General features: G+C 42.9%; 1 protein-coding gene across 7 annotated transcripts in view; it reads right to left on the bottom strand.

The window, feature by feature from the left end:
- Positions 1-27,859, bottom strand: part of LOC127057248 (calcium-activated potassium channel subunit beta-2) — a 268,310-nt gene that overhangs the window by 92,653 nt on the left and 147,798 nt on the right. Inside the window, exon 1 of one of the 7 annotated variants that reach the window (XM_050966138.1) lies at positions 3,834-4,485. The exons of 4 other annotated variants lie outside the window; for them this stretch is intronic. In XM_050966138.1, coding sequence (XP_050822095.1) covers positions 3,834-3,943 — 110 coding nt within the window. In that variant the 5' untranslated portion in view covers positions 3,944-4,485. Of the gene's footprint in view, positions 1-3,434; positions 4,486-27,859 lie in introns of those variants that run through there. 2 more of the 7 variants (XM_050966137.1, XM_050966143.1) reach the window with 2 other exon arrangements.

Raw genomic sequence — 27,859 nt, 5'->3', positions numbered from 1 at the left:
AGTCAATATAATGATCCACAATGTAGCAGCAAGGTGCACTGAGTTTGCCTCCACTAACAGTTTTGAGGGTAGAGTAGTGTTGTTAAGAGTGGCTCATATCCTTGATTAATAGCTTTCAGCACTTGCAGCTGCATAGCAGAGAATGCTAGCTGCATGTAAAGAAGATTCACGAGCTACAAGGCACAATTCAAATTGCTCTGAGTGAGAGGTGATGCGGAGCTGTACTGCCCCAGTGGGAGCACCAGAAACATTGTGAGGGGTACCCCTGTGAGCTTTCTAGTGCACAGGGGCAGCCTGACCATGACCATGACCATGCTCCCCTTTCTACTGGTTGAGGTGGTCCTGCCTTCTCCCTACTCCTCACCACCCCACTTGAAGAGTCTGGCAACCAAAGGAGCACTAGATATGCCATCCTTGAACTCATTTGTACCTGGCCAGGAGCTCAGGGGAGGCCAGGAGTTCAGGGGAGGGAAAGTCCTTTGTGTCTCACCCTCCTGCCTGCCAAATTTTGAAGGATCCAAGCACAATCTGACTCTTAATGTATTTATCTGTCAGTTGACTGGTTGAGATAAGAAAAAAATGATGGAATGTTGACATCATTCACTCGGCATTTTTACATGGAACATTCCAGCAACACACAACACTGTTGAAAAGGAAGTTGCATCAGGGCTTATAAGAATAAATCTGCATGGCAAAGTTTAATACTGAGCTGCACAGATTCTCTCCATGGTCCTGGAACTTGGCCTGTAGAGTCACACAGAGAAAGAGCAATTCCTAAGAACATAAGAACGGCAGTACTGGGTCAGACCAAAGGTCCATCTAGCCCAGTATCTGTCTACCAACAGTGGCCAATGCCAGGTGCCCTAGAGGGAGTGAATTCCTCTTTCACCAATTAAAAAAGTATACAAGGAAATAGACTTTTACCAGATTTGGGGGAGTAGGGACTCCGGGGCTATCCTGTTGCCTTTCCCATTCCCTTGTTCCTTTCCTTTCCTGTGCCACATGTCGAAACAACCCATCCTTCCACTGGAAGAGCACTGGCTTTGGCCTCCCTCCACAGCCCATTGACACAGTTCCTGGGTCAGCCAGAGGAGGTTGTTCAAGAATAGACATGCACCCCCAAATCATGCCCAGCATTGAGTGTGCTGCCTTCCAGAACAGCGAGAGAATGAGTTTGGTCCCAAATTCAGATCGCCAGCATGGGTATCCAACATGCTGCATCCTTTGGACTAATGGGCATGACCTTGCCACTGATCAGTCTCAAATGATTTTTATTTGGGGTTAATTTCCTATTAAACTGAAATGTGCAGAGTCACCATTTTGTAAAAGGATTCAGATTATTTGTTGAAGCAATGCAGTTGTGTAATGTCCTGAGGCACCATAGTGATGAGCATAGTGTAAATTCTAGTGAGATCCACTTAAACAGTTGTTAGGGCAGGAAAGAAAGCGCTGAAGGTTATCAAAGTCCTGTTAATGCCATCTGCCTGGCAAGGTGACTGCCACCAAATACTAGAGTTCCTCTAAAAGTCACACTCCCTTCCCACAGGACAGGTGGGATTATGCAGTGAGACTGGAGGGAATATGATCGGAAGATCATTTGTATGGCTGTTCCATAAGTTTCCCCAGCAACTGGACTCAGGGCACAGTGAAGGAAGCCAAATAAGCACAGAATAGCCACGTTTCTCAGAAATTCCATTTTTAAACAGGATCTAAATTTATATTTACACAAAATAGCATAATGGATTTATGTAGTTGTGCTGCAATAATCTATCAGGTAAAAAATACTAATCTGCCATTCCAGAATCAGTACACTTTCTAACAACACACATTTTACCTGATAGACCTCAATGGCTCAGAAGGAGCTGCAATCTTTAATTGGCAACTGATTCTTGTAACAGTTCCCCCGCCCCTACCATTATTTGTATTAACCCTACCCTAGGAATTTACACAGCAGAACACACTCTAGTGGCATCAACTTTCACTATCTGCAAAAAACAATTTTTAGACCACAGCTAACCACCCCACAATCCCCACTTTGCACTCCTAAATTCACAAGCAAAACCAGCATTCAGATAATGTGAAGATATAAAGAGCATGAAGAACAGCGGTTTTAGATACTTGTCTTTCAGCCATGGCTACTTGGGTTTTTCCCTGGTACATGTCACAATGAGCCAATGAGTAGGCCAGGCCTCCTGGATAAATAGGCATGATGTTGAGAGTAAGAGACCTGGATTCTAAACCTAACTCTGACCTGACCAGGTGAATGAATTTAGGCAAGGCACTTAAACCTCTCTATGCCTCAGTTTCCCAGTATGTAAAAGAAAGTTTCCTCACCTAATGTGCTTTTATATTCTCAGAAAAAGCACTGTATAGGGGCAAGCTATTATTTATGTCCCTATAAGATGTTCATTCACATTTAAAAAAGAATTGAAAGCATTTGGAAGAATAACCAATCTCCAGGACACAGCTAAAGTATGGAACAGCAAAGCTCTTGCAGGATAGGACTGAGGTTTAGTAGCAGATGTGGGCATGGAAGTTTTTGCTTTGTTCATAGTAAGTCTGTCTCTAGCTATTGCTCTCCCAGTCTTCTCTCTTTAGTAAGTGTTAATGCTCACCATAGGCTGCATCCCTTAAAAATTATAAAGAACATAAAAACTCAAGCAAGCAAGCTCCAGTAACTCACAATATCCATGAAACTGAAATGCTGAAAGTCTCTTACACCTGACACCATTACCTTGCCCTGATGTACCTGAGAAGTGCAGCAAATCACTCTGCATAATCCCTGCACTTATCTCAGAGTCTTTCAGCATACCTAGACACAAAATATCAAGTTAAGAAGTGAATGGGCTTTCAGCCAAAACTTGGAATTTCCTTGACTTTGTCTCAGGGTGCCAAAACCAGCTTTTTGTCAATAAGTGCTTGTCATAACACTTCATTATTTCATATGCTGTTTTCAATCACTATCAATCTACATTATTTTGGATAATACTCTCTCCAAATGGGAGTTCTATAATCTAGTCTAATAAGATTTTTTTTAGTGGTGATAAACCTTACAATCTGCATTACTAAAATATTATTACCTTAAGTTTTTCGTTTCAGCCCATAAATGCTGCCACCAACTAATTTCATTCGTGAGATGAGAGAGTGTAATTTATGTAATAAAATGGTACTTGAAATTATTTGCCTATAAAATGTCCTTCCCTTGAATCCCTGACTAACAACCTAGCTAGCATTAGCCTCTTCTCAAATGTTAACACTCCAGGAATTCTTCTTCTAAAACACACTTAACAGTAAATCCTACATTTGTTCTAACACTCTTTAATCTTCATTCCCAGATACATCATGATGGCCAGTCTAACTCTCAGATACATTGCTTATTTCATACATTTCAATATATCCTGCAATATAAGCCAACTTTTGATTGATCAAGTTACCTTAGCAACAGTGGACTCTCTGTTCCCAGTATGGAGATTTCAACTGGATCTGACAAAAAGATTTTTCCTTTAATTTACACACTTCTGTAGTTTTCACTTTTGAGAAAATAGCTTATTTTCAAGAGGGAGATTTCCATAAATCTTGTCTCTTGATGTCTGTTTTGGAATATTTTTCACTTTTCTTACAGTTCCAAGAGTGTTTAATTATTATTTTTTTAAGTGGAAAGGAAAAATACCGACGTGTTCAGTAATTTTCCTAAAATGAGCAGTTAGACGTTGCGGGGTAAGGAGATCCTCTGTTGAATAAAGTAAGTCTAAAAGAGCTGAGCTTCCCACATGTAAACTTTATTTTATAGAGCTCCTTATTTTTGCCACGTTTTTTAAAACTCCTCTTCTCACCTGCTCTGTTTGCACATCTTCGGCTGACTGAACTGTTCACATGTTTCATGGACATTATGGTGATTCCCATTAACAGCAGGAAACTTCAAGTTTGTACTGGATAAGTGCATTTTATGTCACTTTGCAAAATTCATCACTTTCACCTGGTACTTGGAGAAAAACTGTGCACAAGTCAGAAACAAAACCAAGGCTTATTGACAATACTTCGGACAATGGTATTGACGCATTAGGATTATTGACGAAAGCAGTTGATGCTGAATATAGTCTAGCTTCTGCATTCTGCAGATTTTGAACTGATTTTGTGGAGGTTACAATCCTGATCCATTCAGTCCAATGCCAGACATGCAGAGAGAAATAGGAAGACACTTTTTCTTCTGACACAACCTTTACTTTTAGAAATACCAAGGCTGCAGCAAAGCAGATATGCAGATGCTTCTCCAGTACTCGCTTGACACTGCATCTTCTTGTTCATTCCTGTATGGAAATAGGGGCTTTTAAGTCTTTTCTTCTATCGCCTCCATCCGGAGCCCTTCGTCCTTGGATGGTATTTGTTTTTCTGAATCAAGAGTGCTCCAGAGAAATTCCCCCATTCGTCTAAATCTGTTAACTGATTCCACACAAGACGCACTTGCTAATTTGCTTCTATGGCAAAAATAAAAACTGTCCTCACTGACAGGAGAAATTCATGGTCCACAGTTGGTTGTGATAGAATCTTTTTTTCCCTGTTTAAAATGTAAGGTCTCATGAATTAAGAAGATACAATGTGTCTAGATCTTATACCAGTCAGTCTCTGATTCATCAGAAAGTCTCCTTGGTAACTAGCTGTTCCTTTCTGATGATTCGTGTTATAAAAAAGCTCTCTCTATTTAAAGATAAAATACAGTGAAAGGAGAAAGAGGAACTATACAACACATGCGTTAGAAAGACACACATGCATATTGTGTATATATGTATACTGTGCATTTTCTACATGCATGTGTATGTGAGGGGAGGAAACACTCTGTAAAACAAAGACATATTATTTGCAGGGGGGAAATATACCCACACAAATTATTGTATTTTTGCTAGAAACTCTTGCTGTGGTCACCGTCTTTGCAATGCAAATAAACTCAGAAGAAAGGGTGTTGCCGTTACTGGCATTTAATGAGAGGCTTAGCAGTTTATACTTTAGCAAGCCAAATGTTTAGCCTTGTGTGAGACTGATCACCAATTGTAAAGATTCAGAAACACAACAATTTACTCTAGGAATAACAGCCAGATTATTGGATACTACTTAGTGATCCCTGCTTTAGTCATTAGAATAGTGGCTGCTCTCCCTTAGATACATAATAAGATGCTATTATGTGTGCTTTCAGGTTGCTCAAGTTGAAAGCATGCTGCTTTTTAAAGACTATTTTTCTCTGAAAGCTCATGTTATATGAAAAAGTTAGTTCAGGTGAGGTTAAAACACACTCTGTGTCTATAGTTAACAATCCACTCAAAACCATTTAGCACGCAGGATAATAACCAAGCTGGAAAAATGTACAGTGGTAACTACGGCTTACATTTCTCTAGTACATTCCATCTGAAAATCTCAAAGTGTTTTACAGACATTAAGCTGAGTTAGGTAAATATTATACCCATTTTACAGAAAGGGAAACTGAGTCACACACCAAGACCAACATTTTTAAATTTGGGTGCCTAAAATTAAGCACCTAAATCTACATTTAGAAACATAAATATGTAGCCAGATAGTCAGAATCTTTGAATATTTTGGCTTAAGAGATTTGTCCTGGGCTACAGAGGGCATCTGTGACAGAATCAGACCCAGAACTCTGATCTTTTCATACCATGTCTTATGCCTTAATGACTCCCACTTTGTATAATGCATCATAGCTGCAGATCTTCCAACTTACAGCAAGGTTAGCTCTTTATGAGGCCAAGTTAAACAAGACATGGGAGGGATTAATTCCTCCCAGGAGGCAACAACTCAAAGGTGGTGAGAGGCTGGGAAACCTGCTTTCACTCCACTTTTCTAAAATAAATAAATAAGAAGCAGAAAATCACATTTCACTTTCATATAAAAAGCCCTCTAACAAACTTTTTGTAGCTTCTGAAAATAGGTGAACAACACTCTGGGCCAAATCCTCAGATGGTGCCAATCGGCTCACATCTCAAGTCTCTCTTCATGATCCTCTCTTTCTTTCTCTCGGTGGGTTCTTATGCCTTCTCTGCATGGCGTCCAAGATTCCTGCTGCTCCCATAGATAAATAAAAGAACAAGACACGTTTTCATAATGGCTTTTATCCCAAAGGAAGCCAAAGCACTTTGAAGGCTAGTGGTGGGTTAACTGTTTGTAACCACCTCTGGGGTTGAATTCGGTAATCAAGCAGGTGGCCAGCGCACTGCTTATTGTATGATGTGAGGAGTGGGCATGTTGGGTAAAGGCATGGGGCAGGCCCTCTATTCCTGCAAAATGTGCCATGGGATTTTTAATGTCCAGACAAAACAAACAGGATCAAATTATCTATATTTGAAGGAGGAAGGGCTGAATCAATGCTGTGGAGCTTCAGACCTGCAGTTCCAGAGAAACTAGTTATTTCAACTGGAAGCTTAGACAACTGTGCCATCCCCTCCGGCAAGAGCCTAGTACACTCAGACCTCAGTTACCAAGTAGCATGATGGACATTCATTTAACAGAATCAGTTCAGAGTTCAGACAATCGAGATGATTCTCAGTGCAGTTAATACATGTTGGGGACATGACCTCACTTTGGATAACCATAGTTGGGCTAATTAAGATCTGACTGGACTCCCTGAATGCCTGGAGAACCCCAGTCAGTCCAGCACAGGCAAGGAGAAGGGGAGAGAAAGTGATAGGGGTGAGCTAATTATCTTTTCTCTCTTCTGCTTCCTCTCTGTCTGGGCTGAGTGACCAGATGCTGCTGCTGGTGCAGGTGCATTAAGACACACAAGCCCCAAACAGACACCTAGTGACATCCCCCAAATGCCTTCTGAAATGGACAACAATCCTCAGAGCTCACAGTGCTGCTGGGGCTACAATTGCAGGGCTGAAGGGGAGAGAAAGGGAACCCTCTCCCCTCCACCTTCTTTCCTCACCCTACTCTACCATGTCTTTTGGGCTCCAAGAAAGTAAAGCCTTTATTCGCCTCACATCTGTGTCTCTGTCCCTCGGGGGAGCTGGAGAAGCAAAGATGAGTCCCTGATGAGAAGGAAGAGGAAAGGAAAGTGGATGAGTGGGACTGATGCAGGGGCGGCTTGATGTATTTTGCCGTTCCAAGCACAGCAGTCAGGTGGCTTTTGGCGGCGTGCCTGCGGAGGTCCGCCGGTCCTACGACTTCGCTGAACCGCAGGACCAGTGGACCTCTGCAGGTGCGCCGCCGAAGGCAGCCTGACTGCTGCCCTCATGGTGACCCAGCAGGCTGCCCCCCACAGCTTGTTGCCCCAGGCACGTGGTTGGTGCGCTGGTGCCTGGAGCCGCTCCTGGACTGATGCCCCATCTCAGTGAGAACGAAGGGGGTGAGCATGACTCACCTCGGTGTGCCCCTGATTCTGCCTTTTTCATGTCCAGAGGAGAAAGCAGGAGGGTTTTCATTTTTCCAAGTGATTTATTTATGTTGTTTCCCAGAGTTTCCCCTAGATGGAGAGGGAGACAGGCTGAACAGTGCCAAGGCTTGGAGTACCCTCTTAGGGAGTAGCTGTGGCTTCCTTAGGCACCCATTCACCCTCCACCCCCACCCTGGGAGCCAACATTGGCCCTAATTATGTTTCTTTTAACTAACCTTTATGGTGACTTGCCTGCTTGGAGGATATTACACCTGCCTGTGTCTGACTGACCTTCCCCAGTGTCACCCGGATTTCCTCTGGCACATGTTAAACGGCAATTTGAGAGAAGTACAAGAACATGCATTTGGCGGCAGGAAAAATGCATTGTTCTGATAAGATGGTGGTTCCCAGTCAGCAAACCGCTGCCTTCTTCAGCTCAGATACTCTGGCCTTCAGCTATTACACTGGTAATTGGCATTTTCCCATTAGTACAGCCTTTCAAACTGTACCAGATTAGTACACCCACCACTGTCATGGGCCATGTCCCAAATGGTACAGAGCCCCTTTAGTAGAACTTGGCACATCTAGCTGATGTGTCACTCCAGGCATTTGTTCTAGGGTCATCACCATGAGCTGAGTACCTCTCAGGCTACGGCCCCACAATGGGGTGAAAGATGAGAATCGAAAAGCAAATGATATTTAACCCGCCAGTCAAAGAAAAATGACTGCCAAGTGAGCAAGTCCAGTTTTGTGTGTCTGCACTAGAAATGGGTGGGCATTCTCTTCTCCCATGCCCAACAGCTGTGCTGCCCTAGGGGGTCGGACACTATTTAGAAACGTGAAGGAAGAAGAAAAGAACGCCCGTCCAGCTATGGACAGTGCAGATTTAACAGGAAGAAGGCTCCAAAGCCTCATCAGGATCACACACACTCCACTGAATGGCCTGGCACCCACAGAACAATGGGCACTGTTAGAAACACTCTTCATTAATGAGCACATGTGCAGTTAAGCAGGGTTCCAGTCGCCCTGTCATAAACAGATGGTTAAGGGTTAATGTCTCTTTTACCTGTAAAGGGTTAAGAAGCTCAGTGAACCTGGCTGACACCTGACCAGAGGACCAATGGGGGGACAAGATACTTTCAAATCTTGGTGTAGGGAAGTCTTTGTTTGTGCTGTTTGTTTTGTTCATTGTTCACTCTTGGGGCTAAGACGTGCAACCAGGTCTTTCTCCAATCTTTCTGAAACAGTCTCTCATGTTCAAAATAGTAAGTACTAGCTAGAAAAGGCGGATTAGTCTTATGTTTGTTGTCTTAACTTGTGAATGTGTATTTTGCTGGAAGGATTTTTTCCTCTGTTTGCTATAACTTTGAATCTCAGGCTAGGGTGGAGGGACTCCCTCTAGGCTATATGAATCTGAATACCCTGTAAACATTTTCCATCCTGATTTTACAGAGATAATTTTAACTTTTTCTTTCTTTAATTAAAAACTTTCTTTTTTTAAGAACCTGATTGATTTTTTTCCTTGTTTAAGACCCAAGGGGATTGGGTCTGAACTCACCAGGGACTGGTGGGGGGAAAGGAGAGGGGGAAGGTTAATTCCTCTCTGTTTTAAGATCCAAGGAGTTTGAATCAGTGTAGCCTCTCAGGGTAACCCAGGGAGGGGAAAGTCTGGGAGGCGGAAAGGAGGAGAGATGATTTATTTCTCCTGGTTTTAAGACCCAACGGGTTTGGGTCTTGGGTTCCCCAGGGAAGGTTTTGGGGGAACAGAAAGTGTGCCAAACACTATATTTTGGCTGGTGGCAGCGCTATCAGATCTAAGCTAGGAATTAAGCTTAGAAGGGTCCATGCAGGTCCCCACTTTTGGATGCTAAAGTTCAAACTGGGGGAAAAATACCTTGACACACCCACATTTTAACTTGTCACTTCCAGACCTTACAGTAAAGCCATCGATATCCTATTAATAGAACCATCTGGGGCAGGTGTCCGTTTGGATAGCACTGGCTCTGCGTTTGCTTCCAAGACCAACATTCTGTTGTCCCAGCAAACCAGCCTCTTCACTGTTCCACAAAGCAGCATGGTGGCGCCCTGAAAAGATCACCAATTGGTCAGGAACTTTGACAGCAGGTCAGAGGAGAGAAATCAGAAGCAAGGTGCTTATATCTTGAGCTGAGCAAAAAACAGTAATAATCTGAGCTGATCTACACTGGCAGCATGAGGGTCAAGGTGTCTGCCAAAGGGAACCCAAAGTGTCACAAGTTTAGGTGCAGTGGGACCGGATGCCCATCCACTGAAAACACATTCTGTGCCCTCAGCCCCAGGTGGAAGGAGAGGGCTAGATCCAATGGGAGGTTTCTAGTCTCTTCCCTTCTCCTGATTCTGGTCAATTGGCCCTTCCAGACTTGTGATGGTTTGCAGGAAGAGGTGGGGAGGTCTTGACTGTCATCAGTGCAGCACTGGGTTGGGGCCAGGTTTACTGAACTTGGGGCTAGAAGCAGAACTTGAACATTTTCAGGTTTACCCAGCCCTGGTTATATAGATGCTTCAAAACCTTGAAGGTCACACAGTATGCACCATCCTGAGACAAGACCTCCATGTTTCCGGGTCCCCCGAGAAGCCCCAACCTCTTTCTGATCCATCTGATAGAACAGCTCTCCTGGACCTCTATGGAAGTTAAGAGCCTGACAATCACTGTCCTTATCTGCAGGTTGGCAGCAGCGCTTACCTCCATGCTCACAAGAGCCCCATGCTTTCCAGCTGCTCTGATACTCTTGGTTCATTCCTGGCCATATGCACATTCCTTGTCCACACCACATGCCCATGAACGCTTTTATTCAGCAATAACTGAACCCACAGCAGTGACTCTCTTCTCAGACAGTTTTGAGAGAGAGAGAGGTTGGAAGCAGGCCATGTAATGACCTTCCCCTGAGTGGGTAAATAAAGGAGGAGGAGCACACAAGGAACCCCTACCCACCCCCATCCCTAAAAAATGAGAGGGTACAATTGCAGTCTCTGTGTTCAGGGGAGTGCAGGGTCTGCTTCCTGCTCCCTGGGGCTCAAACCACTCTGAAGAGCTGGGTGCCTATGGGCAAACAGTGCTGGAGCTACTTCACACAGAGCACCTGGAGAGATGGCCAGGTGCTCTGTGGTGGGGGAAAAGGCTGCATCATGTACTGGGAATGGCAGAACTTGCATGCTTTCTGTAAGCACACTGCCCTGACCAGGCCAGGACCTTGCCGGCTCAATACAGCCCATAGAGACCAGGCAGAGTTGGGGCTGGTATTGGCAGTGGCACAGCAGAGTGATTGTTAGACTATTTGGGAGTTGAATTAGTAGGCTAGATCCTGGAACTATACTGATTTACACCAGCTGAAGATCCACAGCAGTATTTTGGAAGGAGATTTAATTTTTTATTTCACATTTTAATCATTGGGATACGAGTTAGGGCTTAGAATGGGCACTGGGAGGAATCAAAATAAGTAATGAAATCTCCTTGCTGCCTTTCATTTGTTAACACGGGAGTTAATACTTAAACATTCCTCTACTTTCTTATTTCTTTTCCTGGGTCCTTTTGGGTAAAAGTTAATATTTTTAATAAAAATGAGCTTAAGCACAACTTCATCTCTCTTCTGGCAGCTTCTTGTTTTTGGGGGAAATCAACGAAATGGCAAAGCTGTGTGAATTCATGCTGTTGCCCACATGGTCATAAATCTTGTGTGTGTTTGTGTGGCTTTTTTTAAGCAACAGAAAGGAGTGTTTCCTGCAATTATACCTGATTCCCTGCACTTGCTTAGTACAACACACAATGAGGTTCTTTCATTTTATTTCAATCTCAGGTCTAATCTGAAATCTAATTTCAGCCGAAAGGAACATCAGTGGGAGTAAAAGGAAATGTGCACAGCTTGTGTAAGTGTTTTTATGAATTGGACCTCTTGAGATGAGAGTTTCATTACCGCTGAAAAATGAGCCCACTGTGCTGTCGATATTATAAATGAGAATGGCCCATTTGTGTTATGAAGACACAAGCTTATTATTTTTAGCCTGTTCGTATAGCATAAGGAAAGTTTAATGTGATAATCAATGTAACTGAAAAACTGAAAGTATAGGAAATTGTACCAAGCTAATAAGGGTGATAATGGCTACAAATGTAATTTTAATGAATGCTCTAAAGGCTGTATATAGAATAGTTATAGGTCCAGATATAAATACATACACACATAGGATTAATTCCTACAGGGCTTATCCAGCCCTTAGTCAGGCATGACTCCCATTCAGTGTAATTGGAGTTATGCCTGAATAAGGACTGCAGTGAATGGGTCATGCTAAAGATGAGCCTGATCTAGACTCCCAAATATGAACCCACCAATCTTAAAAGTAAATATGCTCCAAATTTGGATCTGAATTTTACTACTACGGTCTTTTCTAGAATGAGCTGAACTGAAACCCTGAATGTGAGTAGTCCCACACTTCATGGTGCTTCAAAATCCAGACCTGATCTTGGATCTAAAGTACATGGCTTAAGCTCATCTCTGCATATTATGGGCTAGATCCTCAGAGGATGTAAAGCAATTTAGCTTCATTGAGGTTACTGGAGCTACACTGATTGACACCAAGTGAGGATCTGTCCCTTACATATTATATACCATGAACACAAACTTAAATTGTGTGTAAACTATATTGTACACAAAAAGCTAACTTTTGGGTGCTTGACTTTACAACCTTAATATTTTTTTAACCTAGTTAGTTATTATGTGTAATTTCTAGATTTTTAAAAATGTAAAGTGAACCACCTCCCAGAAGTTCCATCCTATGGCATTGTATTGACACCCACATGGTTCATCAGCACAGACCTTGGCCACTTGAGCTATTGGAGTAATGGATAACTGTAGTAGGTTGTCCTCCTCTATTTAGACCAGCCACTGGAGGAGATGAAACACACATTCTGTAGTCAGTGGGTTTCACAGATATCTGCTGACAAAAGAGGAATGCAAGACCCAAGAATCTTGGATTCAGGTTCTGGAGGGAGTGTTCTCTAACGATCACAAACCCTTTTACCGCTGTTCCCTTCTTCCCCTCAACCCTCCACCCTGGTCCTGTCTCTTCCCGAATTCTCCTCTCTGGCTCCTCATCTCAATACCTGTCCCTTCCTAGGGGCTCCCTGTGTGAGATCCAGTCTCCTGCCCCTTTCCAGCTCATCTTCCCAATCCCTGCCCCCATTTCTTGTCCCAGTCATCTTGCTCAGCCAGTTACAGTCTCCTCCACTGCTCCTTGTGCAATCTCAATCTTCCGCACCCAGTTTCTCCTCGAACTCCCAATCCCAGTCTCCTTATCTAGCAAGTCCCAGTCTCCCCGTTGCCCCACCCTTCCAACAGCTCCAAGTCCTAGTCTCCTTGTCCCTGCTTCAAAGCATGGAAATGCTAGAGGTATTCAATTAAATGGTGTCATAAACAGATAGTTAAGGGTTAATGTCTCTTTTACCTGTAAAGGGTTAACAAACAGGGACCCAAACACCTGACCAGAGGACCAATCAGAAGACAAGATACTTTCAAATCTCATGGGGAGGGAAGCCTTTGTTTGTGGGTTTTGGCTTTGGCTTTGTTCTCTCTGGGTCCTGGACGGGGCTAGAGGTGCAACCAGGTTTCTGCCAATCTCCCTGCTACAGTCTCTTATCTATTCAGAATTGTAGGTAAGAAAAGGCGGTCATAGTCTTTTAATTTTTTTTTTCCATTTACATATGTGTACTTGCTGGAAGTAGCTTAAATTGTGTTTCTGCTGGAGAAAGTTTCTTTCTATTGTTTATAAGTTGAAAGACCCTGTAACTTTTTACCTTCTAAAGTGCAGAGATAATCCTTTTACTTTTTTCTTTCTTTTTTATTAAAAGTTTTGCTTTTGAAGACCTGTTTGATTGTTTTTTTCCCAGTTGAGGCTCTAGGGAATTGAATCTGTATATACCAGGGAATTGGTGGGGAGAAGGGAGGGATAAATTTCCTCTTTGTGTTAGATTCACGGAACTTGAATCTGTATTGCCTCTGGGAGAAGGGGAGAGAGAAACTTGATCTCTCTGTGTTGTGTTTCAAGGAATTGAATCACGGTATCTCCTAGTGTACCCAGGCATGAAAGATCTAGGAGGAGGTAAAGAGGTGGGAGGGAATGGTTTATTTCCCTTTGTTGTGAGACTCAAGGAATCTGGGTCTTGGGGTCCCCAGGGAAGGTTTTGGGGGGACCAGAGGGTATCAGGCCCTAAAAAATTCCTGATTGGTGGCAGCGCTACAGAATCTAAGCTGGTAATTAAGCTTAGAGAACTTTATGCTAGTACCCATATCCTGGACGCTAAGGTCCAGATTTGGGAATTATACTATGACAAATGGTTGTAAGAATTTAAAATGGACAAAACAATTAATTTTCCCCTAATCCTGTTCTTGGAAACAGCTGCACCATTTTTGCTGAAACTTTCCCCGAAAGTTCAGCCTGAGGTAGACAATCAGCATGGGCAATTTCAGCCTGAATGGTGAATTTGGCAAAGATATAAGCAACTTAAAATAGGGTTTTATAATAGTAAGTGTTGGGTAATCTTAACTATGGGCGGTGCTACCAGCTCTGCCTGTGAAACACACACCCCAACATACATACTGAATGCCTGATTTTCAGGAGTGCTAATCACTACTGTATTGACTTTCATTGCTCCACTGTTTCTGGAAATCAGATCTTTATTCTATTGCCACTTGCATCAGATTCACACTGAAGTTATTCTATTGACTTCACCAAGGTAAGGAAGACTGAAATCTGGCCCAGTGTATATACATTTACACACATAGACATTCCTAGACATAACCATATATCTTTAGTGAGCCTGTGTTTGAGCATTAAATGAACTCATTTTTTAAAACATACAGTCTGTTACTCATAAATTATATTTAAGTATGTTGAAATGATAATTTATTTTGTTCAGGGGAATTATTAAAGTCAAAGTAGCAGCTACAGCTGATGCATTGTACATTGCCTACAATGTTCATATTGACAATGAAATTGCTTCTGTTATGAAGCAATTATCATGGTTTAAAATGCCAATAACGTTTTGAAAGCATAGATGCCTTGGGTTTTCCATTTGCAGAAATATTTCTTTTACTGCACCTACTTGCCTAATAACTTTAACATTTTAGATACCTACAGGTACTTTACAACCCTCCCATGTGTGATCTTTGTTAAAAAAGAACAACACCAACAAACTCCAGAAAGAATATTTACTCCGTTAGAGCACACTTTTACTCCATTGGAGCCATGATTACCTATAGCCATTACTCAGTTACATCTGCTCAAAACGTGATGAGTGAGCTCACATTTATAGTATCAGAGGGGTAGCCTTGTTAGTCTGGATCTGTAAAAAGCAACAGAGAGTCCTGTGGCACCTTATAGACTAACAAATGTATTGGAGCATAAGCTTTCATGGGTGAATACCCACGTGCATCCGACGAAGTGGGTATTCACCCACGAAAGCTTATGCTCCAGTACATCTGTTAGTCTATAAGGTGCCACAGGACTCTTTGTTGCTTCTCATATTTATAGTCTTTCCCCATATAAATTTTTGACAGTAGATCCTCCAGCTGTGAAAGAGTAGATCATTGCATTCTATATCATTGTGAGTTCATCACCTCCTTTACAATCAATTTATACCCTTCAGGAACAGGATCCACCCCTGAAGTACTACTACTTCCAAAATGCTACATATATAATTCTCAGAGGCTGTTTCTGTTTTTCCATGGATAGGCTAGTGGAGGGGGTCAGGATGGAGGTAGCTTGAACTCCTTTCTTTTACCTGCTTCAGAAACCCAAGCATCAAATCCTCTGCTGGTGCAGATCAGTTTACTTCAGTGGAGCAACACCAAGTAATACCAGCAGAGAATCTGACTGCAAGCCCCAGGCTATCTATTTACTGATCCTGGGCTTGATTCAATAGGCTTAGGATCAGGCCATCTGTGAGGTTCTAAGAACCCCTTGTGTTGTGTTAGAACATCCTTACCTCCCATCAGAGAAAGTGGGAATTGAGAGTGCACAGTGCCTTGCAGGAATTAAGGTCCAAGAGCACACAAGTCCTGAGGTCATTCTCCAGACAGAGTTCCCTCCACAGCTGCATGACTCCGCTAACTCTTTAAAAACAAAAAGTACAGATCCAGACAACTGCTCAGTAGCCTCTGAAAAAAGATTTGGTGGTCCCAGTCCATCTCCTAGAGAAGTTGCCAGGCCTATCAGGAAATCTAGCACCACAACTGGCACCATTTTTTAAGCAGTCTCAGCAGGACAAGCTAGGGACTGAATGGGCCATGGAAACTGAAAAAAGCGAATCATTTCAGCTAGTCTTTACACATTAGCATAGGAGAAGCTTCCTTTGCTGTGGCCCAGACTCCTTCTGTTCACTATATAAATGAGAAATGACTTCAGTTTCCAGAGTTGTGAATTCACTACCTTTCACTGGCATTACATTAACTTCAAAAACACACTGTGGACCTGATCTGAAAACAGGTAGTTACTGCACACGCAAAAATGCTCATGAAATCTTGTTACTAATTTGCACATTTATAGCTTAGGCATTTGAATATGCAGAAGGACTGCTAGATGCATAATTGATAGGTTTACTTTCATATATATATATACACATACATAAAATCAATAATAAAGAATTTATTACTTTATTAAGCCACTGAGTGTTTTGTTCCTGGGATACCTTTGCTGAGCCAATAAATATTTCCAAAGGCTTGACTCCCAGTATTTACCTTCACTTTCTGTAACATCTTAAAGGTCATACCGAATTCCTTTTGCAATCCATTTTATAACCAGTAACACAAAATGTCCCTTCCCAAATCTCACTGTCAGCAAACAAATGCCATGAAGCAGAATGATATTTTTTTTTGCGCCATTCAGAAGTCCATTAGTTTGGTTTCTGTGTTGTTAGGTAATGAACGTTCCTGCAGCAAGGTCAAATTCCATTTTACATAAAGGAACTATCTTTTCTCATGTATGATGCATTAAGCATATTTCTTGCTTGGGGCAAACTGTTTTACTGAAATTGTTTTTTCTTTGTTCTTTTGTACTGAATGTCCATAAGGACTATAAAGATTGTCTGCATGACATATTTTTTTAAAATTCAATGCATAATTGTAACCATGGAAATTCATCTGATGCTACATTAATTCCCCCCTAATTATCTTCTCTGGACAGGGAAACTACCTGTTATTATTTACATGACAACATAGGTTTCTCTTAGTCACATGGAATTTTACCTTCAGGGATATACACACGGGGTACATGCAGGGCGATGACAGAAACAATGTGAGGGCATATTGTTCAATCTAAGCTACAAAGCCAAATTGAAGCATGAACAGCAGAAGTGGTGAAGATCTGAAAGCAAGAACTTTACTGAAATAAATATCTGAGATGAGAACCCACAAAAGAGGTCAACAGCTGTTGCAGGTACATCTAGCTGAGTGTCGAGTTGGGTTAATTTGCAAGGGCAATGGATATCTTTGAAACTGATGAGTGGTTAAGGAAAGACACTTGACTTTGGGCCGGATCCTCAGCTGGGGTAAATTAGTGTAGCTCCATAGAAGTCCATGGAGCTGTGCTGATTAACAGAAACTGAGGTTTTGGTCCCTTGTGTGTAAGGAAGATTATGAAATCCTAATAGACTTCCTTTTGTGATGAAAAACAACTGGAGATACAGCTGTCCTAACCCAGAACAAACCCAGATACTTTTCCATCCCCTGTTACCAATGTGATTTGATAGACATCCATCGGTACATGGGCACTGTTATGCTCACAGGTACTGGTGACTTCATGGGTCTCTTTAAGATTGCAGGTGAATGCACACCTCAAATAACATAACTCTGAGGATAAGTTAATCACAAGCCCCACATATAGGACTAAAGGGTTGAACCCACCCAGGTGTTTAGATTGAGTGGGCAGAGGAGTTTTGCTGAGCAGTGTGTGAGTAGTGCTGAGAGACAGAAGGGAGAACACACAAAAACTGAGAACAGGCAAGAATGGAGGGAGAGATGAGGCAAACAGCAAGAAAGCCAGGCTGTAGCCTGTGAACACAGAGTGACCCTGTTTGTGAGGTTTTGCATCTGGTGTTGGCTAGAGGCTTGGGACTGTAAGCTGAGAAACTGCTGTTTGTTCTTGATTCCTCCTGTGTGACGGAATGGATCACAGAAACCCTCCTGGGAGCTGCCAGCTGATGTACCAAGACTACCTCTGCTCCTTTTTTTCCCTGCCAGCGCAGGACTCCAGCACCCTGCCTTGCTGAGCCAGATACTCCCGTCTGCTCTAACACAAACCCAGGATCTGAATTACTTGGCCCAAGACTGCAGGTTTACCTGAAAGCAGCTAACAGAAGTGTGCTTTTCTTTAACACCCAGATGCCCAACTCCCAATGGGGTCTAAACCCAAATAAATCTATTCCACTCTGTATAAAGCTTATGCAGGGTAAACTCATAAATTGTTCGCCCTCTATAACACTGATAGAGAGAGATGCACAGTTGTTTGCTCCTCCAGGTATTAATACATACTCTGAGTTAATTAATAAGTAAAAAGTGATTTTATTAAATACAGAAAGTAGGATTTAAGTGTTTCCAAGTAGTAACAGACAGAACAAAGTAAGTCACCAAGCAAAATAAAATAAAATGCGCAAATCTATGTCTAATCAAACTGAATACAGATAAGATCCTCACCAGTTCCAGCATGCTCCCCTTTACGGACTAATCTCCTTTTAGCCTGGGTCCAGCAATCACTCACACCCCCTGTAGTTACTGTCCTTTGTTCCAGTTTCTTTCAAGTATTCTAGGGGGTGGAGAGGATTCCTCTTTAGCCAGCTGAAGCTCCAATGGAGGGGTCTCCAAGGGGTTTAAATAGACTCTCTCCTGTGGGTGGAGACCCGCTCCTCACTCTTATGCAAAGTTCAGCTCCAAGATGGAGTTCTGGAGTCACCTGAGCAAGACACATGTCAATGCGTGACTCACAGTTTTTACAGGCAGAAGCCATTGTCCACATGGTATCTTGTATATCTCCAGGAAGACTTCTTATGTGGATTAGAGCATTTCAAGATATATTGTTCTCCAAGTGCTTCCTGATCAGGTACTTAACCTTGCGAACTCCTTCCTAAAGAACCTGACCAAATGCCTCAGGCCTGGTCCACACTACACAGTTAAATCGATTTAAACAGCGTTAAATTGATTTAACTCTGTACCCGTCCACACTACAAGGCACTTTAAATCGATTTTAAGGGCTCTTAAAATCGATTTCTGTACTCCTCCCCAACGAGAGGAGTAATCCTAAAATCGATATTACTATAGCGATTTAGGGTTAGTGTGGACGGAAATCGAAGTTATTGGTCTCATTCCTTTAATGTAGCTACCCAGAGTGCACCACTCCGGAAATCGATGGTAGACTAGGACCATGGACGCACACCACCGAATTAATGTGCCCTAGTGTGGACGCATAAAATCGATTTTATAATATCGGCTTTATGAAACCGGTTTTAGTAATTTCGATTTTATGCTGTAGTGTAGACATAGCCTCACAAAGCTTACTTAGGGTATGGCTACACTCACACTTCAAAGCGCTGCCGCGGCAGCGCTTTGAAGTGTGAGTGTAGTCGCAGCGCCAGCGCTGGGAGAGAGCTCTCCCAGTGCTGCACGTACTCCACATCCTCATGGGGATTAGCTTGCAGCGCTGGGAGCCGCGCTCCCAGCGCTGCGGCACTGTTTGCACTGACGCTTTTACAGCATTGTATCTTGCAGCGCTCAGGGGGGTGTTTTTTTCACACTCCGAGTGAGAAAGTTGCAGCGCTGTAAAGTAACAGTGTAACCATAGCCTTAGAAATCAAGCAAGTATACAGCCAATATTCTTAACCTTAAGTACAAAATGATATATGTGTAAAAATAGGATGAATAGATATAGTAGACCATGACCTTTACAGAGATATGTTACATGGCACAGGCAGCACAAAACCTATTCCAGTTATGCTATATCCCCATAAAGCATTATGGGGTAGAGCGTCACATCCAGCATACGGAGAAGCAGGACTTTGTACACTCTTTGCAAATACACAAGATTCCATCAAAGAAAATACCAGACTCCATCAATATCTACTCCCAGCTCCAACATCTCCAGGGCACCACACTTTGACTTGTTACTTCGGTCAAAAAAGGGCAACAGGCATAAAGGATTTATAGCAGGATTTCCAAAAGTGCTCAGTTTTGGCCTAATCCCACTCCCATTGAAAGCAAGGGGAGTTTTATCATTGACTTCAATGGGAATGGAGTTAGCAACACTGAGTGCTTTTGATTATTCCACCTTTAATGTCTGTGTGGTGGAGGTTAAATACAGAGAGTGACAGCAGCTGGGCCACTGTTGGTGACAGTAACAGTCATGTGCAAATTTGAACAAAGATCTGCTGTGATTGAAAGTAGTTTGTAACATCTATGAGACAAAAGCTGTACTTACACACACTAAATCCATTAGACTTGGACAGAGTAGCCAGTGTCAGTCACAACTCCTTGCTCTCCTAAAGGAACAAAACTGCTCCTGAATCCAACAATTTCTGATTGCTCAGAAGCTAGATCTATACATAAACACACACATATATTGATGTCTGAGAAAGAGATAGAGCTATATGATGGCATGATATGGTTAATGGGTTTAATCAGCATGAGTTTGGGATGAAGGTATTACACACAAGCAGCATTCAAAATTCATCTAAGCTACACCCCCAAAATGACATCAGCTGCACAAAAACTCACCACAATAATCTCATTGTTTCTTTGCTGTTTGTTGAACCATTTTCTCACCTTGTCTTATAATTGTGCTTGCCCTTAATTTAAGCTTTTGAGATCCAAAGCTGCCAAATGAGCAGCACCACTATTCCTGTTGCTGGACTCAGGGGTCAGGCAGGGAATTTCCTCATGCTCTGGTCCCATCCTTGAGTTGTGAACCCATGTGAGACCTGCCCCCACAATTATGGGGCACCTGAGTTGCTCATTCAGGGAACCTGTCCTTTCTGTGCACTGAAATAAACATGGGTCCTGTGGAAAAAATGAACAAGGGGGACAAATTAAGATTGCACAGGCAACCTTAATTCTGATATATCCTAACATCTGAGTGCTTGACTTTGCAAGCTTAATAATGTTCTTTTAAGGCAGTTTTTTGTGTGTAATTTCCTAGATTTAAAAAAAAAAATTGAAAAACTAGAAATTCCCTAACATCATATTGACACCCATAGGTTCAACAGCAGATCTGGAGCATTTAGCTCCACTGCACAGAGCTCTGCCACATCAGCTAGCACAGTAACTGATAGCAATAGCAGGTTGTCATCTTCTATGTGGACCGGCACTAGTGCGAGATGGAACACTTTGCCAGATGGTTTCACACGTATTTACTGACAGCAAAGGAAGGGTGAGACTCAGGAATCTTGGGTTCCATTTTAGACTCTGGAAGGTTGTGTGCTGTAGTGGGCATAGACTGTTCTGTCCCTAAGAGTGACCCCTTCTTCCCCATCTCCTCCAACCCATCCCTATCTTAGTCCTTTCTCTTCCCATCCCTGCTTCCTTCTCCCAGAGTACAATTCTCCTCACCTAGCCAGTAACAGTCTGCACTTCTCAGGCTTATCATCCCAGTCACTATCTCCCTGGGCTCTTAATCTGATCTCAGTCTTCCCCTCAACCACTAGCTCCCTGTCCTGGTTGCCTTGTCTAACTGGTCCCAATCTTCCTCCAGCTCCCAGTCCTAGTTTCCTTCTCTCCCCCACTCCCACAAACCTCCACTGTCCTTGTCCCAATCTACTCTCCCTGCAGGTCCAACTCTTGTCACCTTGTATTTGAATCACACAGCTTCCTCCTCCACATTGCCTGGGCCCAGCAGGGGGCGGTCACTGAGAGCACAGGAAAGATCGTCTCCCTGTTCTCAGTTCAGACACCCAGACTTGGCATGGCCCGCAGCACAGCAGAGCTGCAATTGTAGGGAAAATCCTTCTTAGCCCTGTCCTGGAGAATTCTCAGAGTACATGGAATCTTTGGGAATTTTAGCTGATAAAATCTAAAAAGTCTACTGAGCATGCGTGAACTGTGTTTTTCAAAGGTTTATAGCTGGGCCAGATAAAGGCAGATTTTCACAGGGATGGCAAAGGACACATCCCCAGAGCCCATCAAGTTCCTGCTCCAAAGTACAATGGGAGGAGAGGGGGCTGTTTAAAGGAAAGATTGCCAGGATTGTTTTTAAAGTGGGCAAAACAACATATTTTCCCATAGTCTCATTCTCAGCAATGGTCAAACCATTTGGCTGAAGTTTTCAAAAAATCCTGAGGCAGAAAAATTGGCATGAAAAATTTCAGCCCAAACAGTTAAAATCTGACAAAGTTATAAGCAACAGAAAATTGGGTGTTACAATGGTAAGTGTCAGGCAATCTTTATAATATGCATTACCAGTCCTGCCTATACTACTTAGTATCTATCAGTATTTAGGGCTTCATGTTCCAAGTGCTTAACAAACATAAGCAGTTATTGCTCACAACATTATTAATATATTATTATTATTATTTTTTATTTTTGCATTGTGGTTGTGCTTAGGAGCCTCAGCCCTGGACCCAGACCCTGTTGTGCTAGGCACTGAACAAACACAGAACAAAATGATGGTCCCAATCATAAAGTGCTTACAACCTAGGTCTCTGTGAGGTAAGTATTATTATCCTCATTTTGCAGATGGAAAAACCAAGGACCAGAAAAGAGTTTAAGTGATTTGCTCAAGGACACAGAGCCTGTCCCTATTAATCTCCTGATAAATCTTTTATCCCCAGCACAAGGCTTTGGTAGGGCTATGGTCTGATCCTACAACAAAAACTGAGAGATACTCATCCTCACAGTTTAGCCTAGTGGGATATTTGCTCACACTGAATAAGGGAAAAATCATTAACTTTGCCTTTTGATATACGTTTTTAATTCCTTTGTTCATGATGAATTCCTTGGTGTGGCAGCGGGGGTGAAATATGTTACACTGTAGGAATTTCCTTGCAATTTAGCATTAATTAATGTCCACTTCTTACCTAGCATTAACAATAACATGCCTGATCTTTCAGAAACCATTGTGGGAAACTCTTTTCTTTTATTCTTTTTGAGCCTCTGAGTTGTTGAAAATACAGTTCAATTTGCATTTGAGATTTTTAGTCAAAATTGTGTCTTGAGGGTTTTGAAGCTTTGGCAGACATTAAACATAGTGCCCTTGTCCTGCTGTACTCTGTATAATTGAGATTCCAGTTCTTGTCTTTTCATGTTTGCAAGTCTACATAGGAAAGAACACCTCATTTCCAGAGAGACAATGATAAACTTTGTGTTAGAAGAACAGGTCTGTCAATCCCCATTTGTCTTATTCCAGTTAGAGTCTTAGTTAAATGCACCATATCACTTGCCAACATTTATACTTCTGTTTTCTCCGTTCACCATTGAAGGGAATTCTATTCCTAAGGCAGCTTTTGAAAGTCAACATCTGTAAGGTGTTTTTCTGCATCTGTCCATTGCAATAAGAACTTACTGCAAGTTTTACGGCTCTAACATCCTCTGGAGAATTAGATATGCTGTTTAGCAAAACTGGCTACCGGGTCCTAAGGATAGTGCATTCACATTCAAGTCACTCTGTACTGTGCATTAAGAGGCTCACCTTGACATCATCGATCAGGAAAAACAAATTTCTTTAAAGCCTAGAGGGAATATACTTAGTGGTCTAAGTTGCCGGTTTGCTATATGTCCAGGGCCTCCATATACAGCTACAATTTCGAGCAGAACTTATCCAGTCCTCTTTGTGAGAAAGAAGAGGTTAGAACAAAGATTGGAAGCCAGGAACTCCTGAGGTGCAGGCCTGGGAGGCAGTTGATTAAAGGTAGATATGGGCATTTTATGAAAAGTGCACACTACTCTGTGTATTTAACAACCCCATATGCCATGGATCACCAGCTGGGGTTGAAACCAGGACCTTCAGCAACAAAGCACAGATCTCTACCATGAGAGCTAAAGGAGTAGTTCTGTTAGCTGGCAGCAGGTTATTTTCCTCTATGTGTACTAAAGGCTGACACAAAACACCCTTTGCAAGTGTGGCACGTGTATACCAGACAAAGGGAGTTCCATGAAATTAATTAATAGGTAAAAGTGCACAGGGATTAAAGCAAGAGCTCCTGCCCCTTCTCTGAGTGCCTTTAAACGTTGTGCAGTGCCCAGTCCACCTGGCTATTTCTTTTAACATCAGTCTCCCCCTTATGGGTTTTGATGGATGAGCCTGGGTTCATCTGGATCCTGCCTCCAGCTCAGCAGGCTGTAACTTCCTTATTCTCTTTCCAGATACATTTACTTGGCAGTGCCTCCACCCCCTCACTCCTTCCTAACAGGATCACCAGGACAGCTGAGAAGGATAATTCTAATCACAGGGTAACTCTGAGTTACTTGCCAGATAGTTGGAAATTTCCAAGGAATTACACAAGCACACCAGGTGCCAGCTCATGCCAGCGCCCCAGCACATGCATAGCTGGAAATCAGTCTGACTCACCAGTATGTTAGCATTGTTAAAATAGATATTTAGTTGATAAAAATGTGTTTAGTCATGATGAATGCTTGTAGGATACTGTATGTATTGATCTCAATTATAACATCTGTAGCCTATGGTATATTGAGTGTTTGCGCTGTAAACCTCTGTAATTCTGTAACTCACCAACCAGGAAAGAAGCATTAATTAGTGTAAAGTATTGGTCCTTCACACAAGAAAAAGGCCCATTGAATCCAAATGAGCCATTGTGAAACATCAAATGCCAAAGACAAAGGGATCCGCAAGCTGTATGATTTTGGTTAGCCCTAAAGGGTATATAGAGTTTGCATATTACAGCAGCTACTATTATCTTTTGGAACCTAAGACTGTATCTCAATTGTGAGTGAATGTTTACCTACTTTAACCTTGTCAATAATTATATTTTTTGTTCTTTTTCTTAGTTAATAAACCTTTAGTTTATTATAGGATTATCTACAATTGTTGTCTTTGGTGAGAGATCGGGGGGTGCACTTTACCTGGGGTAAGTGACTGGTCCTTTGGGACTGGGAGTAACCTGAATATTGACATGATTTTTGGTGTAAGGGACCTTCTGTCACAAAGGCAGGTTTGCCTAGGTGGTGAGACAGACTGGAGTGACTCCATGTTAAGGCTGTTACAGTGTTTGTGGAGTTCATACTTGGTACTCGGCTGGTGAAATCTAATTATAGAACATACAACCAACTTGGCATATGCATCCTGCTTCTTGACGTCTACCCTGAGGTTGGCATTCATGGTCGTGAGGGTAAACCAGTACTTTCAGGGTCACTGATGCCCTCCCCACACCGATGATAATTATGAATTTCCCCCAAACTCCTAGTCATGTGACTGAATGCAGCAGGAATAAAATTTAGTGTCTTTTTGGTATGTGTATGCTGTGGGGCCCTTGACAATGTAAGAAAGCTATATCTTCTGTAGAAGCAATAAGCAATTTGGCTGACTCGGTTCAGTACAGCCCCAAAGACTCTCATATGGGATAAGATGGTAAGTCCCTCCAACAGGTTTAATAGATGGTATGTAATAAAATTTCCAAATCCTTACCCCGTGGCTTGAGGACACAGCTGGGGGAATAAAGGGCTCACAAATAATTCCCATGACTGACTAACTAAAAGATGGTGCACTCAAAACTCCACAAATGATCCTCAGGCTCAGAGCTGAATTCAGACTCCTCAGCAGCTGCAGTTGTTAGGCATCCTCTTCACACACGTCAGATGACTTCTGTTTTCAAGATGACTCCTCACCATTAAGGGATGCAGCGATCAGGTACTGATTATAATAACGATCCTAAAAAGTCCTAACTCCTAATCTCCTACCTTAGTGCTCAGATACAATCACAAGTGAGCATGGCAATCCTAAACTAGCGGCAAGAGTAGTTAGCTGCCATGTGGTAACTGATTTACTGGGGAGATGAAGGACTAACTGACCGGGGAGGGTATTTGCCCAACAAAATTCTATGAACTGTGAGTCACCTTGAACAGGGAAAGGAACATGTTTAGGGATATTGCTTCCATGTATTGAGATGCAAGTTCCCAGGGGGAACCCTGCATACAGGCCTGGGACTCACGAACTCACAAACAGTGGGAGCTACTCTTTCAGGGTACATCTATATTGCTTAAAAACAGTGAGTCCCAGAGCCCAGGTCAACTGCCTCAGGCTCGTGCTACAGGACACAGTGTAGACAGTCCCACTCAGGCTCTGAGATCCTCCCCGCTTGCCAAGTCCCAGAGCCCAGACTCCAGCCCATTTTATGTCCCATAGCATGAACCCCACGAGCCTGAGGCAGTTAATCTGGGCTCTGAGACTTCCTTCTGCAAGTATTTTTTTGCTATATAGACGTATTCTCAGTGGCTGGCTCCGGATACCCCTCCAAAATGACTTCTCTCCTCTGACAGTGCTCCCAGGGTTGAGCATCTCACTGAAGATCTTCCTTACTCATCAGGCTAGTGCTACTTTCTCAGCTTTTTTCCTATCAGTCATTTGAATTCTAACCCCCCCTTTCTCTCAGACTCTGAGGTGGCCATGCTGGTGGCCATCAGGTGCATCTAACTCCCCTAAGCTAGCACAGGCCCAATCACTCAAACTAGTGTTTCTCCTCTGTCCCTATCAGTTGCCTACCAACTAGACTCTGAGTCTGCCTTTGCCCACCCCCCTGTTTCTTTCAGGGACAGCAGGCCTCTCCCTGAGTTACCTGCTGACACATCCAGGACCCAGGGTAAGCTCCACAGGGGTAACAGCTGTATGAAATCTGAATGATATTACATTGCATTGTTTGAGAAACAGTATGTGACCATGTCATTAAAACTGTATTTTAATGCACATGCACAAGGGACTAGCGCTACAATTGTGTGCCACCATAACTTCCCTGACTTTTGAGTTCTCAGTTATGCAAATTTAATAGGCTCTAGGCATAGATTTGTAGATAGAATTTCCTCCTTTGTTTGTTAAAGACAGAAAATTCAATGGTCGGTGTTACCAGGAAGTTATACTGGATTACCATAATGATTTCCCTTCTGGCCTTAAAATCTATTAAATCACTAAAATGTTCGATGTGATGAAGTGGGAATTTTCTTAACATTTTGTACGAGTATTGTGTATGCCTCAGTTTCCCCTATGTGCTGCATGTTTACCTAAGTGGAGGAAAAGTGGTTTAATATTTGTAGAAACAGGCTGGACTGTTGCTTGGCTGCCTGGGCCAGGACAATGGCCGGGTACTTTGCCACCTAGCAACTGATGACTGTGGGGGCCTAACCTCTGCAAGAAGCCAGCGGGGGTTCCACGAATTGGAGAACAGAGTTGAGGTGGAGGGCAGGTGACTGGTTTGCCCGGGAAAGACAACAAAGGAAGGAGTAGGGGAAAATGAGTGTGACTTGGGGTGGGGCTGTTGGAAGCTGGAGTTTGGGTCTCTGGGGGAGACCCAGGGCTCTGAGCTCTGGTTCTGACCAAGATGGATTTAGCTGTCACTTTCTGGTTCCTGTAGTAACAAAGAACTTTCCTACACTGTGTTCCAGACAACTAATAAATCTTTCTATTTTACAATGCTGGCTGAGACTCACTGCTGACTGGGTAAGTTGGGGGTGCATGACTCCCATTTGGGTGTGTGCTTCCCCCAGGTGTCCCGTTCAGTTGGACTCACTGTGGGGCGCTCACAGCATGGAACAGGGGTTCTGAAAACTCCAAGGTCCATCTCAGCAGGCGCTGAAGCCAATGAGGCTTATCCTAGTGAAAGTGTGCCCTGGGGGAGTGTCACACTGAAGAAAGCCCTGCCTGGGTTTGAGTCAGAGCTATTTCCAAAGTCCTGAGCCTGTGCACCTGTGATAACCTATAACAGTGGCTTTCAACCTGGGGTCTGTGGACCCTTAAGGGTCTTCAGACAATGGCCAAGGAGTCTGCGAAAGGTTGTCATTTCCATAGAACAGTGATTTTCAATCTGTGGTCCATGGACCCATGGGGATCCTTAGACTATGTCTAAGAATTCCAAAGGAGTCCGCACCTCCATTTTCCATGCAATATATGAAATCCACAGGAAGGAACCTCTCTCCTGCACTCCTTTGAATCAGGCCAGAGTTTACCAGACCAGATGGTCAGAGACTGAGGCAAGGCCTGAGGTACCATACAAAATGCACATTCAGTAACGCAGGTCCTTGTGCTGTGCACACTTTAATGAATTGGAAAGATGCATGCACTATAAAGCATGTATGTCCTGGTGCACGCTTACAAGCTGTTCAGAGAATTAGCTAAGGCTGCAGCCTCACTTCCTACCCAAGGGCAATGAAGTATGCCTTCATGCTGCATGTTGCTTAATACTGCACGCTGCCCTGCCCCATCCTCAAAGTGCAGGTTCAAAGGCTCGGAGGTCACACAAATCAAAACTGAATA

The sequence above is a fragment of the Gopherus flavomarginatus genome, chromosome 8 (genome assembly GCF_025201925.1).
Source record: "Gopherus flavomarginatus isolate rGopFla2 chromosome 8, rGopFla2.mat.asm, whole genome shotgun sequence".
Lineage (NCBI taxonomy): Eukaryota > Metazoa > Chordata > Testudines > Testudinidae > Gopherus > Gopherus flavomarginatus.
This window is presented reverse-complemented; position numbering and strand designations above follow the sequence as displayed.